Genomic DNA, 16,141 nt, shown 5'->3' with positions numbered 1-16,141 from the left:
CAATTGCATTTTCACAAGGCTTTCTAAAAGATTTGTTTTGCTGCAGGCAGTTGTGCATTATAAATAGACCTGTTGCAACTCAATTCAAATTGAGCACTTTCCACCATCCTTAACCTCCCTGGCGGTATGATTCTTTCAGAAAAAACATGCTGAAAGCGGTACCATTATTTGCAAGGAAATTTTTCGTTTTATATTGTAGGTCTGTAATTTTTAGAAATAACTCACTTAAATCTGACCAAACAAGAGTCTAGTAGGCATCCCAGGTATGAAATTTTTTTAAAAACAAAATTATAAATTATAATATAATAAATAATTATAAATAATTATAACAAATAATAATATAATTATAATAAAAATTATTCAATAATGTAATCAACTCAAAATCACTGAAATTTGCTCAGTTGCAGAATTGTCGCTGTCATTATTTTTTTTTTTTTATGACGAATTTCCCCACAAATCGCTATCGCACAATTCTGCAAGTGATTATAATTTATTATCGCTGTTTTTTAGCTGATCTAAAACTATTTTTGACATAAAGGGACACTTTTGGTTGCTATGGACAATCTACAGTTTGCAGGGAGAAAGAAACGTTTTTATTATATAAAATGACATGTAGGGCACTGGGCAGACCACTAGGGACAAGGGGGGTGTGTTTTTTTAACATACAGTACTGTAATCTATAAGATTACAGTATACTGTATGTAAAGTGTTTGTTTACTTTTTTGAATTTGGCGCCGTTCTCCGTCCCCGTGCGTCCTAACGTCGCAGGGAACGGAGATCGGCGGCACAGGAGGACGCTGTGTGAATTGAGCGAGGTCCCGCTCGCTCACACAGCGCGGTGGCATCGCTGGATCCAGGGACAAGGTAAGTAAACCAAGCCTGTGGATCTAGCGAGGCAAGCCCGAGTCTGACTCGGGGTTACCGCTCGCAGCAGGAAAATCTAACCCCGAGTCAGACTCGGGAATACCGCCAGGCAGGTTAAAGGGGTTGTAAAGGTAATTTTTTTTCCTAAATAGCTTCCTTTACCTTAGTGCAGTCCTCCTTCACTTACCTCATCCTTCCATGTTGCTTTTAAATGTCCTTATTTCTTCTGAGAAATCCTCACTTCCTGTTCTTCTGTCTGTAACTCCACACAGTAATGCAAGGCTTTCTCCCTGGTGTGGAGTGTAGTGCTCGCCCCCTCCCTTGGACTACAGGAGAGCCAGGATGCTCTCTACGTTGCAGATAGAGAAAGGAACTGTTTGTTAGTGGGTGTCCTGACATTCCTGTAGTCCAAGGGAGGGGGTGAGTACGACACTCCACACCAAGGAAAAAGCCTTGCATAAAAAAAATAATATTAAAAGTCAGCAGCTACAAATACTGCAGCTGCTGACTTTTAATATATGGACACTTACCTGTCCATGATGTCGGCACCCGAAGCCGATCTGTCAATCGGCTCTCGATTGGAGGCACCGCCATCTCCGGTAAGAGAATCGGGAAGTGAAGCCTTGCAGGTTCACTTCCCTACTTCGCATGAGCGAGTGGCGCTGCATGATCCCACTGGACCCTGCTGTCTTCTGGGACCTGTGTGTCTACCAGAAAACAGCGAAGGGGACAGAGTAGGCGCCGTATGTGGCTTAGGTCACCGCCTTGCTCTATGCCCGGAAGTGGGAGAAAATACCTGGATTACACAGGTATCTGCTCCCTCCTCCCCCCTGAAATGTGCCAAATGTGAGGAGGATTCCAAAAAGCGGAAGTTCAATTTTTGGGTGGCAAGCGCTTTAATGAATTATACAATAAACAGGACTAAGCTAAGCAATTAAAGAAAATCTATACTTTCATTTTATAATATCAGCATTGTAATAACAATACAAACAATAGTTATATTTAACAATCCAATATAAGCTTATCTGTAAACTCTCCTTTAATGTTGTGAGTTTTGCCTGTCTGCTGGTCATCTCTTTCCACAACTTCCTGGATTCCCTGCATGCTTTGCTGCTTCTCCTCTTCAGTTTACTTTCACTTTCTAAGGACTATATGTCCCATGGTACCTTGCCGCCTACAAGCAGTGATTCCTGTGATGACTCCGCCTCCTGAAACTCCTCCTCTCAGCACCTCTGTAGATTGGAAGGCAAATGTAAAAAATGTGTGACACAACCGTGCCTATCCAAGGAAAGAAATGTCAACTTCAAGATTGTTAAGATTAAGAGGCGTAGGATAGAAATATTTGAAATACAATGTGGAATATTCATATAATGATTTTGCATTTTGAACATAGATATACTTTGAGTCACTTCAGAAGAGGTAACTTTTTCCCATTATGACGTTGTATACATAAGTGTGGATGGAGTTCTACTAAAGACATGACTCTTCTTTATGATTGAGTTGAAATAAATTTAGCCCAGTTTGGAACTTACACAGAGCTACCTGCATTTACTCTCAGTTACCAGAGCAGAGGGCAGAGAAGGGAAGGTAAGTACATACTGTTGGTCTCCAATAAAGTGAACCTATTTAATTTGCACTGCATGGCCAAAGCACAGATTTACTTTAAACAAGTCATGTAATGTTTAATAGAACCTTAGCTGTTATTGCAAAAAGCTAAAGCCGCACACAAATAAAACTAAAACACCTAAACACATGAACCTCACAATTCTCATAGCTAATCCTCTATCTCTGGCCATACCTCAGCTCTTCCTTCTCTGACAATCAAATACTGTATGTTATGCACACCAGGGCACACAACTCCAAGTTTTTTCATTTTTTTCTTGTTTTCACTTTTTCCTTATAAATTTTTCCTTCATAACATACATAATACAACACAGACAAGGTCTCAATATATCATATTACACAGAAAAGTAACGGCCTTCACATATTATAAAAACCAATCATTAAAACCTGACATCTCTAATGCCCCGTACACACGTGCGAGATTTGCGACGGGAAAAGTTCCCGTTGGAAATCACGAGGGGAAAGCCGAGAACCTGCTTGGTTCAGTCTTTCCCCTACACACTGCCGGTTTTCCTGTCAGGAAAACTTCGATGTAGCTTTGTCCGGGAATCCCGGCTGTGTGTATGCTTTATCGCAGTTTTTCCCATAGGAAAACTGCCAAAAATCGCTGGGTAAAATCCGCCGGTTTTCCTGGCGGGAAAAAAGAGAACTGTCCGGCGGTTTTTGGGCAGTTTTCCCGTCGGAAAAACTGCGAGAAGCATACACACGGCCGGGATTCTCAGACAAAAGCTTTCCTCAGAGTTTTCCCACCGGTACTAGGCATAAGTCTGAGGCCCCGTACACACGTCCGAGGAACTCGATGGGCAAAACTCATCGTTTTGCTCGTCGAGTTCTGTGTGAAGCCACCAAGGATCTCGGCGAGCCAACTTTCCTCATTGAACAACGAGGAAATAGAGAACATGTTCTCTATTTGGCTCGACGAGGAACTCGTCGGCTTCCTTGGCCGAAAGTGTACACACGCCGGGTTTCTCGGCAGAATTCAGCTCCGATCGAGTTTCTGGCTGAATTCTACTGAGAAACTCGGTCGTGTGTACGGGGCCTTTAGAGATCCATCGTCTCCCTCACCTGTATCTACCCCAAGAAATCCCACTTGTTTCCCTTCACTCTGGCAGCACTCCCAAGGGGAGGGGGTTGGGTCGCAGACGGACGCCTTTCCAAGGCATACCCCAACATTCACTATTTTTAAGGTCCAGCCATCTTTAGCTTTATTCTTAGCTTTATCCTTAAATATTGAGGTCTTTTGTTCTGTGTGTGCTTCTGCAAGCTGACATTGCATCATAGCTCAAGGCAGCCTCTGTTTTCTGAAGGAACAAAGCTCTGGATTATTTGGCTGTTTTGTAAGTCCTGTTCACTTTGCTTTACCTAGACTTCTGGAAATTGCCATGTAATTGCTGCATCAGAATGTTCTTTCATCTTACTCATACCCCCAGTTTCTGCACAGTAACATCTGGTATACATACAGATATAGGGCCATTGATGGAGATAGGTTTGTTTTTTGACTGTTGTAAATGACCACAAAGGTGTATTAGGCAGGACGAAAATGCACAAGAATGTTCAGTGTTGTTGTAACCTGTATTAGCCAATAAGATTTTACTTGGCAGAAGTCCATTCAGCTGATAGATGATTTCTTATACATTGTTGTGTGTTACTGCACTTCCCTAACCCTTATGGCAAGTGTGTAATAGTTGGTAGTCTTTTTGCCAGTGGAAAATGTCACTAACCTATTGTTTTTACTGTTCAGACTCAAGGGGCTAGATTCAGTAACACTTACGACGGGCGTATCAGTAGATACACCGTTGTAAGTCTGAATCCGCGCCGTCGCAACTTTAAGCATATGCTCAAACTGAGATTGGCTTAAATGTTGCTAAGATACGACCAGCGTAAGTGTCCTCCGCCGTCGTATCTTAGGGTGCATATTTACGCTGGCCGCTAGGTGGTGCTGCCGTCGATTTCAGCGTAGAATATGCAGATGAGCTGGATACGCCGATTCAGAAACGTACGTGCGCCCGGCGGATTTTTTTTTACGTTGTTTGAGTAAGACTTTTTCCGGCGTAACGTTACTCCTGCTATATGAGGCATTGCCAATGTTAAGTATGGACGTCGTTCCCGCGTCGAATTTTGTAAATTTTACGTCGTTTGCGTAAGTCGTTCGCGAATAGGGCTTTGCGTAAATTACGCTCACGTCGAAAGCATTGACTATTTGCGACGTGATTTGGAGCATGCGCACTGGGATACGTTCACAGCCGGCGCATGTGCCGTTCATGAGAAACGTCATTTACGTGGGGTCATGTTTTCTCTTCATTTCTCCCCTTTTTCCATTCCTTTTCTGTTCTTTTTCCCTTTCATCTTTTCTCTCCTTTTTCCCTCCCTTTCTCGTCCCTTTTCTGTTCTTTTTCCCTTTCCCCTGTTCTCTCCTTTTTCTCTCATTTTCTAGTTCCTTTTCTGTTCTTTTTCCCTTTCCCCTTTTCTCGTGCATTTCCTTTTCTCTCCTTTTTCATTTCCTTCCATTTTCCCTTTCCTTTCTCTTTTCTCTTCCTTTTTTCTTCTCTCATTTCCTTCCCTTTCCTGTCCATTCCTCTATCACATTTACTGTCTTTCATTTGTTTCTCTAATGTGATTACTTTGTGGTTTTCTTCAATGTTGTTCACTTTGCCCTTGTATTGTAGTAAGTTTGCTTATTACTATATATTCCGAAATATTTGCCTTATTCCCTGGCATTTAATGATTACATCTATAGGCTGAATAGACATACTGTTTCCTGAAAGAAAAATAATAAACCCCCCTCATATACACCACTATTCAGTTCTTGGTACCAGAGTAAAGCCTCGTACACACGACCGAGGAACTCAACGGGCGAAACACATGGTTTTCCTCGTCGAGTTCCTTGTTAGGCTGTCGAGGAACTCGACAAGGCAAGTTTCTCCATTCTCGTCGAGGAAAAATAAGACATGCTCTCTTTTTGGCTCGACGGGATCCTCGACAGTTTCCTCGTCGAAAAATGTACACACGACCGTTTCCTCGGCAAAAAAAAAATCCCAGCAAGTTTCTTTGTCATGTGTACGAGGCCTCAGTTATTGCCAGGCCTGGGCTTTGCCACATAGGAAGAGGGAATTCCCTGATTTTTGCAAATGTTATATTTTGAAAAGTTGTTATATGCATAGGATGTTGGGGACTGCTGCTGTGCTTTAAGTTAGGGGTGTCCAATATTTTGACCTTCCTAGGCCACATTGGAAAAAGACGAATTTTCTTGGGCCACACATAAAATACACTAACAATGGATACCTGATGTGCTGCAAAAGTTAGGCAGATAACAAGTTAGCAATCACTGAAACAGATAACATACCTGAGTAATAAAAGGTATTTTTTTGGGGGGAATATTTTTTATTATAAAAGAGGGCAACATAAAATTAGTGCGACATTTAGCACTCTTTTAAATGAACTAACACATCAATATCTGGTTGGATGGATGTAGTAGCAGTTTCCAATGAATTCTCAAGGTGCTAATCAGATATTTTGGTTCTAATTTTGCCTTGTATGTGCTTCAACCTTGAAAATAGTTGCACACAATTATTTGTGCTGTGAAAAACTGATGACATGAATAAGGCGTGATTGTGAAGGGTGTAATATTTTTCTTTGGGAAGATAAAACTTGATAAAAGTCTAGTAGACTTATATGAAATATTAGCCCCTTTCCCGCTCCTGAGAGGAGGGAAGCTGGCAGCACTGCAGGGGGGAGACAGGGGCAATCGGCACCACATGGGAGTATCAGTATTAACCTCATGTACACTGGACGTTAAGATAATGTTAAAAAAAACACCAGGAGCTTTGAAGTGAGTTTTTCAACGTTTTTGCAATAGTGTTTTTTTAGCGTTTATTAGCGTTTTTTAGCGTTTATTAGCGTTTTTTTGCATTTTCCCACGTTAGCTTTTTATATTAGCAGGGTTTTTTTTAAGAATTTATTTTTCAATGGATCAAAACCATTAAACGCTGGTGAGCGTTTATCTGCGTTTATCGACGTTTATCAGCGTTAGAGCGTTTTTACGGCTCAAAAACGTCACTGCCCAAAACTGCTGATAACAGCCTATGTGTGCATGGACACATAGGATGACATGATGCAGAGTTTAATGACTGTAGAAAAAAACATCTACTTCCAAAAACAGCTGCTGTAAAAACGTCCAAAAACGTTAACCAAGCACTTATCATTTTCAGAATGAAGCTTCTCTTAGGAAAGGGTTTACTTTAAGGGGTTCTGATGTGCCCATGCTTGTTCTGTTCTATTATTTACTAAATAGTAAAGTTAGGATAGATCGCATAGCCCTGGATAGCAGTAAAAACATGAAAAAGGGGTTCTAATCCTTCTCTACTCTATCCAAAACTACAGCGTTGCCTGACCATACGCTTTATTACTAATACTTAGTTAGGGGTTATTTTGTATACATGGGCAGAGTATACAGTATATGATCTCTTGTTGGCATAGATGTCCTTCAAATTGCAGCCATCCACCTCGCCTACTTCATTGTTATTTTTCCTCCTTTCGATTTCTGGCGTATGTGCTTTCCAGTTTTTGTGTTTCTAGTGTAAAGCTAATAAAAAAAAAGCGATATCAAGCTATTATAATGACAGATAATAAAATAAAATAAATGAATATTGTTTTTGATGTTCATAAATGCATGCTATGGCTGAATGAGTTTTTGTAGAAAGCAAATAAAATCCATTGTGTAATCAGTAAACTGAATGAATTTCTTTGAGTTACCCTGAAAGTTTTTTTTTTCTCTCTTTGTTCAGGTACGGAAACATGTGGGTGACCTATATGAAGATTTACGCGATGGGCATAACTTAATATCTCTTTTAGAAGTTCTCTCTGGAGATACCCTGGTAAGATCTCATTTACAATCCATTGTATTCTTTGAAAATAATACAAGAACAACTAAAGCACATTTATTGTACGTAGATTGTAAAACATTTATCCTTCCATTCTTTTCATGTAGGTTAGTGTTACATATCCTTGCAACCCTTGCAATTTGTTGCATTTCCTCGCTGTAGCTAATACTCTTTGAATCATATTCCATGTAATAACGTGCTGCCATGAATTGTCCCAAACAATTGTTACAGTGCAGGTTTTGGTGCTAGAAGGTGTTCTGTCAGGTTGCTTCTAAGTAATGTCATTGTAAAATGATGAAACTATCGCTTGATATAAAGAAAATGTCACACCAGATTAACTGCATTTATTCCCTTAAGGAAAGGAATATTTCATATCTTGATGTCTGGATTAATTTCAGTCAGAAACTTTTTGCCTTTATTTAAATGTAAAGTAAGTTATAAGATAGGCACAAAGTACAGTGGAACCTCGGTTTAAGAGTAACTTGGTTTGAGAGCGTTTTGATTTGCGAGCAACTTTTTTAAATTCTGACTCGGTTTGTGAATGACTCGCAAGACGAGCAGAATTCTAGCGAAATAGGCCTGCAGTACCTAATTTGGCCTGAGGTACGGGGGCGCAGAAGCCAAGCAGAGACGAAAATAGGCCTGCAGTACCTCATTTGGCCTGAGGTGCAGGGGCACAGGAAACAAGCCAAAGTGTCCTCGGGCCTTTTCGGACGTTTTCTGCGCTCTCTTGCGCCCCCCACCTCTGGCCGCATTTGGTATTGCATCACATTGAAGTCAATGCGGAACAAATTATTTTCGTTTCCATTTACTTCAATGGGAAAACTTGCTTTGATATGCGAGTACTTTGGATTACGAGCATATTCCTGGAACGGATTATGCTCGTAATCCAAGATTCAACTGTAATAATTTGCACTTTCACAGTAAGGTAATCTTTATGTGGCCTTATATTTGTAAAACTGGCCATAGATGGAGCGAAGAATCGCTCGGTTCCCCAATCAGCACAGTCAGTGTTGATGGGGGAATACCTCCCGCAGATCTATTGTGTTCTCCCGCCGGGGGGGCGCGAGGGAAGCTGGCCCCGCTGGGAGAACACTGTGGTTATTGCTCGATCAATCAACCTAGGTACATTCAGTCTGCATATACGTGGTTTGAATCTTGGCCGGTCTATGGCCGACTTAAGTCCTGTTACCAATTAAGCCCTCGTTCACATTGAACACAGCTTTGAAATCATGCAACTTCATCTGAACTTGCACGATTTCAAAGCAGCATTATCTGGTCTGACTTGAAAGACATCTGAGTGGCTTCATGCATAGATGTATATTGAAGTCGCACCTGGAATCAGCAAAAGTAGTGCAGGAACTACTTTTGCAAATCAGTGAGGCGCCACAAAGTCAGCGTCGCACCGATTGGGACGGTGCCATTGCCAGGAATAGACTGCGACTTGTCATGCGATTTGACCTGTCAAATCACATGACAAATCACTTCAATGTGAACAAGGGCTTACGCATAATCAGATTATCTCTGAAGTAATGGCATTAGATAAGTTCAAGAACATTCATCAAACTTTTGGAAAATCAGTGCTTCGGCCCCGGCTAGACACATTTGTATTTTACAGCCATTCTTGGGCCCCTATTAGTATATATACACACAAAATATTTTTATTGTTCCTTTATGTGATTGATAATGTTTTTTTGTACATTGATTGGCTATTTCATGTGCTCTACAAAAGCTCCATAAAAGTACCCATATAACTTCAGAATGTCCTAATGCCTCCCACCCAGCCAGCAGTTTGTTGCAATTTTTCTGGTCGACGCATAGTCCAATCATTATATAGTATCCCTGGACATATTTGAATTTTTAATTAAAAAAATGGGTGCCGCAAGACAAACGTTTGTCTTGAAAAGCAGATTTTATGCAACACTTCTTAATTGCATAGTCACTATCAAGTGGATTTGTGTGCTTGGCTTCTATCCACATTTTTCAGCCAACATGACTGTGTGCAAACAACATGATTACAGCAATAGCAAAAAAATACTGTATGTGCCAATATTTATGTATATGCTCCTATACTCACCTGTGTACCCATGTAGATCTGCTGTTAGCATTAAAGCCAAAATCTAGCTCTGAGTTTTATTGCATGGTTAAATTGATCCAACTTGGACCAGTGTAAATATGCATATCTCATACATCAGTGATCACTGTGTGAAGCTGTAAATCACTTTAGTACAATGATAGCAGTGATTTTTGGGATCCTGTGGCATGCGGCTTCCTTTCTCTATAGTAACCACAAGGAGTCACTTGCAGGGCACTGTTGCCTTTCATAGAACGCCTTGTATTTTTTTTTTTTCAACAAAACACTCTCTGATTGGAAGAGATGGAGATTGTGACATCACTGCTCTGCTACCCACCTCGTTCATTTAAAGAATGCTTTGTATTAATAAAAATAAAATAAAAATACAAGGCGTTCTGTAAATGGCCATGGTGTAGAGTGAGCGACCCCTTGTGGTTAATAATGGAAGGGAAGCCGCTTGGCATAGGACACAAAACATTGCTGCTATTACGGTATAAATAGCAACTACTACAGTGATTTGCAGCATCCGCAGCAAACGCTTGACATATGCATCCTTACACTGGTCAAAACTAGAGAAATGTAACTATGCAATAACTCATACCTAGAGTTAAGCCTTATGATGCTGATGCAGACATACTGTTGGTGATTAAGACTGGCCATAGACAGAGCAATTTTCTTTCCTGAAACCTGCAACCAATTGGCTCAATTCCCCTATCAACAAAGACAGTGTTGACAGGGAAATCCCTCCTGCGGAGCCATTGTGTTCTCCCGGTGGGGGTGGGGCAAATTTCTTTCCTGCAACCACAGTTTTCCCATCAGCACAGTCGGTGTTGAAGCCATCCCCACCGGGAGAACACAGTGATTATTGCTAGCGGTTATAACAGCCACTAGCAATAATCGCATTTAAAATCCAACAGGATGGTTGTATCTGAGTTGGTGTTGATGGGAAATCCCTCCTGCAGAACCATTGTGTTCGGCAGGAAGCCGTCCCCGCCGGGAGAACACAGTGATTATTGCTAGCGGCTGTAACAACCAATAGCAATAATCACATGAAGTTCATTTGTATAAAAAGCACTATTTTTATATTAACTATTCTATTATTATTTTTAATAGAATCTAGGATATATTATAATATTTAGAATCATCATATGCCAACAAGTACAAGAATGTTTTGCTAGATGTGGTTGTAATTTTCTTGGGTCATAAAGTAAGAAATCATTTGGCGTCTGTGTATATAATCTACCCCTCTGGCACCAAATCTCTAAAGCTCCGTTGATGTGCCCCAGATATTCATTACTGTTTTGTTTGGTGATCATTCCTTCTTTTGCCTTGTATACCTCCTCTTCATTATGTTCTTTTCATACTTTTCTCTTCATTTGTGGTCTGTCTTGTGTTCCTGCTTTGCCTTCTCTTTCTGTCTGTTGTGTTCATTAGCCAAGAGAACGAGATTTTTTGAAGACCTTGCGGTTGGTGAGTTCATCAGACGCATGCGAGGTTGAGCAGCATGAGGATGTGGAGGATGAGGATAAGGGGGTAGGTGTGCCCCCATAACAGTACTAATATCTGTTTAGGTTTGCAGTGACTGGTACCATGTATCTTAGGTTCACTTGTCACTAAAACACGCTGCTAACACTTTCAACAGTGAGTGATGTGTTTCACGGATGTCTTATGTAATAAAGCACTCTTTGTTGATCACGTTAGATTGAATTTCAGCTACTTCCTAGGGTTTGTTTTGTTAACCTATGTGTGTGCTCAGACACTTTATAATAATCCAGATAAATCTAAAAATATAAATGCTGCCCTGCATTCAGATTAGATGTTGTAAAACTAGTGGGTTATACTGAAAACACTCCTGAAGCTGGTTGACATGGCACTGTCCTACATTTGCAAGTGTGTTTATGTTATGATATAAAAGGGTAGAGCGCCTTTTAAAAGTCTTAAAGCGTTTGTTAACCCCAAAAAATCAAATCAAATCAGATCCTGTTCCCTTAAAGCATGTTATACAGCACAGTGCTTGTGCTGTGTAATTTGGCCCCCTGTAACACCTGAAATACCTGGCTGATCCTGCCTGGCTATACCATTACCCCTGTAGGCTGACTCTGATATATCAGGGCTGCTGAGCCCTGACACCGTTGTCAGAGTACGTGCCTCCGTCATACGCTGCCCTGCAAAGTTGGGATCCCTCCAGAGTCTCAACCGGCTGAGTGATGTCACCTGAGAGCAGGCTTTAGGCCACTGTCGGCTGAATATGGGTCACCGGAATGCAAAATCCAATGCGCACCTGTGACCCACAGGAAAAGTAGGGCCAAAATAGCTTTGGCCCCACTTCTTCTTTAATATCCACTGCAGTGTAATATACTCCATTTTCAAAATACACATTGAATACTTTAGGGCCTGTCAGTTTAAGATAGTTCTGAGCTCATTCAGAATTCTTTGACAGGTGCATCTATGAATCTGTCAAAGAAATCAATATAAGAAAAAACCTTTACAGAGCGGGTCGGTCTGTGCGACCCAAAAGGTACTGACACCCCAGTGGATGTCCCAGCAGTATCTTCAAGCTTAAGGGTGTGCCTTACTGCATTGATAAGTGCTCCCACAAGTGCTCTGTCCTGCACTGACCCGGACGAGGAGTCCTCCTCAGTGCCCCGACGGTCCTGGTCCGCATCCTCTGACCTTCTTCTGACCTGCTTAAAGCGATTGTAAAAAATAGTTTTTTTTTCATTTGAAATAACAAATAAGTTATACTTACCTCCTTTGTGCAGTTGGTTTTGCACAGAGCAGGCTGAATCCTCCTCTTCTCGGGACCCTCTTTGCTGCTCCTAGCCCCTCCCTCCTTTGAGTGCCCCCTCAGTCAGCTGGTTGCTACAGAGGACACCCAAGCCGAGTCAGAGCTCCATGTATCCATTCAGACACAGAGCCCTGACCTGGCCCCACCCCCTATCTCCCCTGATTATCTGACTGAGGCTGGGTTCACACTACGGTTTTCCCGTCCGTCAGCCGCATACGATTTCAGTATTGAAAACGTACGGGCCCGGACGGGAAAACGTATAGATAGACAATGCATTGCAAATCGTATGCACTCAGATGCATCCGGGTGCGTACGATTTGCTGGCAAAACGTTTTTTAAACGTACGCAAAACCGTGTTCAACCACGGTTTTGCGGCCGTTTTTAAAACAGTATGGCAAACGCATACGTTTTCCTTTAACATTAACGTCAATGGAAAACGTACATATGTGCGGTTCCATACGTTCCCGTCCGTTTCAGCCGCATACGGTTTTTCATATAAATCGTATGCGGCTGACGGACAGGAAAACCGTAGTGTGAACCCAGCCTGACTTTGATTAACAGCCTTGGGAGCCAATGGCGCCGCCGCTTTGTCTAAGTCATTGAGGAGGAGTGTACTAGATGGCTGAGGGGATCATGGACATTGCTGGAGAGAGAAGGAGCTCAGGTAGGTAATTATGGGGTGCTGGGGAGGCTTCTACACACAGAAGTTTTTTTTTATCTTAATGCATAGAGTGCATTAAGATAAAAAACATTTCTGCCTTTACAACTCTTTTAAGGAAAGTGTTGCATTCTTATAGACCTGCATGGAAATATTGAAATTAGCAAAAGCCTATGGACACAGGCCCTTAAAAACAGAGAACAGTATGCATAGCTTTTATGTATAGTTTTGAGGTGCTTGTAAGAGGTAAGCACAACAGTTAGCATAGACAGCATGCAGGCACCTCTTTTTTTCCTGCAAGCTCACAGTGTGAATGATAGCTAACATGTAGAGCTGCACAAATTAATCGTTAAAAAATCGCAATCTCGATTTAACTCCCCCACACGATCTTATTCCAGCATTTTTACGATTCATTCATGTAAGTGCAGAGCCGTTCTCTGCTTACTCAGAGCTGTCAAAAAATAAATAAAAACAACCATCCAGTTTATCAACATTGCTCAGCGCTGAGATAAAAGGAAACATTGTAACATTTAGTTCTTTTAGATCAAAGTGATGAACTTCAGTGTGTAAATGAGGTCAGTTTAACCACTTAAAGACTAATGCCCTGTACACACAATCAGGCTTTAGCCTGACCAAACTCACATCGGAATTCCGAAGGAATTCCTTCGGAGGAAAAAGAACATGTTCTCTATGCAATCTCCGATGGCATTCATCTGAATTTCTCCGATAGGGCGGAATTTCCGATGGAAAAAGTCCGTCTGACTTTTTCCATCGGAAATTCCGATCGTGTGTACGAGGCCTAAGCCTTTTTCTGACACTTGTTGCTTACAAGGGAAAATCAGTATTTTCTGCTACAAAATTACTTAGGACCGCCCAAACATTTTATATATATATATATATATATATATATATATATATATATATATATATATATATATATACAGTGGGGATCGAAAGTTTGGGCACCCCAGGTAATAATTTGTATTAATGTGCATAACGAAGCCAAGGAAAGATGGAAAAATCTCCAAAAGGCATCAAATTACAGATTAGACATTCTTATAATATGTCAAAAAAAGTTAGATTTTATTTCCATCATTTACACCTTCAAAATTACAGAAAACAAAAAAATGGCGTCTGCAAAAGTTTGGGCACCCTGCAGAATTTATAGCATGCACTGCCTCCTTTGCAAAGCTGAGACCTGCCAGTGTCATGGATTGTTCTCAATCATCATCTGGGAAGACCAGGTGATGTCAATCTCAAAGGTTTTAAATGCCCAGACTCATCTGACCTTGCCCCAACAATCAGCACCATGGGTTCTTCTAAGCAGTTGTCTAGAAAACTGAAACTGAAAATAGTTGACGCTCACAAAGCTGGAGAAGGCTATAAGAAGATAGCAAAGCATTTTCAGATGTCAATATCCTCTGTTCGGAATGTAATTAAGAAATGTCAGTCATCAGGAACAGTGGAAGTTAAAGCAAGATCTGGAAGACCAAGAAAAATATCAGACAGAACAGATCGCAGGATTGTGAGAAAAGCAATTTAAAACCCACGTTTGACTGCACGATCCCTCCAGAAAGATCTGGCAGACACTGGACTATTCCACTATAAAGAGATACTTGTACAAATATGGTCTTCATGGAAGAGTCATCAGAAGAAAACCTCTTCTACGTCCTCACCACAAAAATCAGCGTTTGAACTTTGCAAATGAACATATAGACAAGCCTGATGCATTTTGGAAACAAGTTCTGTGGACCGATGAGGTTAAAATATAACTTTTTGGCCGGAATGAGCAAAGGTACGTTTGGAGAAGAAAGGGCACAGAATTTAATGAAAAGAACCTCTGTCCAACTGTTAAGCATGGGGTGGATCAATCATGCTTTTGGGTTGTATTGCAGCTTGTGGCACAGGGAACATTTCACGAGTAGAAGGAAAAATGGATTCAATAAATTTCAGCAAATTTTGGATGGTAACTTGATGCCATCTGTGAAAAAGCTGAAGTTAAAGAGAGGATGGCTTCTACAAATGGATAATGATCCTAAACACACCTCAAAATCCACGGGGGGATTACATCAAGAGGCGTAAACTGAAGGTTTTGCCATGGCCTTCACAATCTCCTGACCTCAACATAATTGAAAATCTATAGATAGACCTTAAAAGAGCAGTGCATGACAGACAGCCCAGAGATATCAAAGAACTGGAAGACTTTTGTAAGGAAGAATGGGCAAAGATACCTCAAACAAGAACTGAAAGACTCTTGGCTGGCTACAAAAAGCGTTTACAAGCTGTGATACTTGCCAGGGGCAGTACAAGATATTAACTCTGCAGGGTGCCCAAACTTTTGCAGACGCCATTTTTTTGTTTTCTGTAATTTTGAAAGTGTAAATGATGGAAATAAAATCTAACTTTTTTTGACATATTATAAGAATGTCTAATCTGTAATTTGATGCCTTTTGAAGATGTTTCCATCTTTCCTTGGCTTCGTTATGCACATTAATACAAATTTTTACCTGGGGTGCCCAAACTTTCTATCCCCACTGTATATATTTATTTATCAGAGACCCTATTGAAAAAAAAAAATAATAATTTTTTATCAGAGACCATAGAGACCATAGAGAATATCGAGTTTTGTTTTACTGCGACAAAATAAAAATTCTTTCCCGTCTCCTAAATGTCAGTGAAATAAATCCCTCAATCAACGTGTTATTACAGTTAATAGATTTGGAGGTTGTGTAAATTACAGGCCATCAAGAATTGTTTTAGTTCAAACATTTCACTACTCAAAGACAGTTCAACGTGAAGCCTTGGAGTCTTTAGAACATTTAAAACAGGACATGCTACCATTTAGCCTGCTTAAGATCTGACCAAAGCTGCTTTTATGAACTTATTTATCAATGGCAAACAGGAGCTGCTCTTCATCAATTTTACCCATCTTATTGCAACAAATAGGCATTTGGCAGGGATACATTTCTGTTCCTGTATTCTCATTAGAATTTACACCTCTAGGCTATTTCGGAAATCTCAGATGTAACAAGACAGGAAGACCATCACAGTCATATAGAGCTATACCTGAGACAATCTGTTTGACCTTGCACAATAATATAATATGTAACTTCTATGTTGTATTCACAGACATACAATGCACAACCATACTATTACTGTGCATACCATAGCAAGAAATGGCTGTGAGAATCCTCTTTCCTGGAAAGCATATATCAGTTTCCACATGCTTTTTTGTTATTTGTATTTGCATTCTC

The 16,141-nt window shown here is 40.7% G+C and overlaps 1 protein-coding gene across 12 annotated transcripts in view; it reads left to right on the top strand.

Annotated features, from left to right (window-relative positions):
- The window catches only part of DST (dystonin), a 690,084-nt gene that overhangs the window by 237,408 nt on the left and 436,535 nt on the right, over positions 1-16,141 (top strand). For 7 of the 12 annotated variants that reach the window (XM_040349879.1, XM_040349866.1, XM_040349876.1 and 4 more), the window contains one exon: positions 7,272-7,361. In XM_040349879.1, coding sequence (XP_040205813.1) covers positions 7,272-7,361 — 90 coding nt within the window. Of the gene's footprint in view, positions 1-7,271; positions 7,362-10,875; positions 10,912-16,141 lie in introns of all 12 variants that reach the window. The other 5 variants (XM_040349874.1, XM_040349865.1, XM_040349858.1 and 2 more) reach the window with 1 other exon arrangement.

This window comes from Rana temporaria, chromosome 4 (assembly GCF_905171775.1).
Source record: "Rana temporaria chromosome 4, aRanTem1.1, whole genome shotgun sequence".
Lineage (NCBI taxonomy): Eukaryota > Metazoa > Chordata > Amphibia > Anura > Ranidae > Rana > Rana temporaria.
This window is presented reverse-complemented; position numbering and strand designations above follow the sequence as displayed.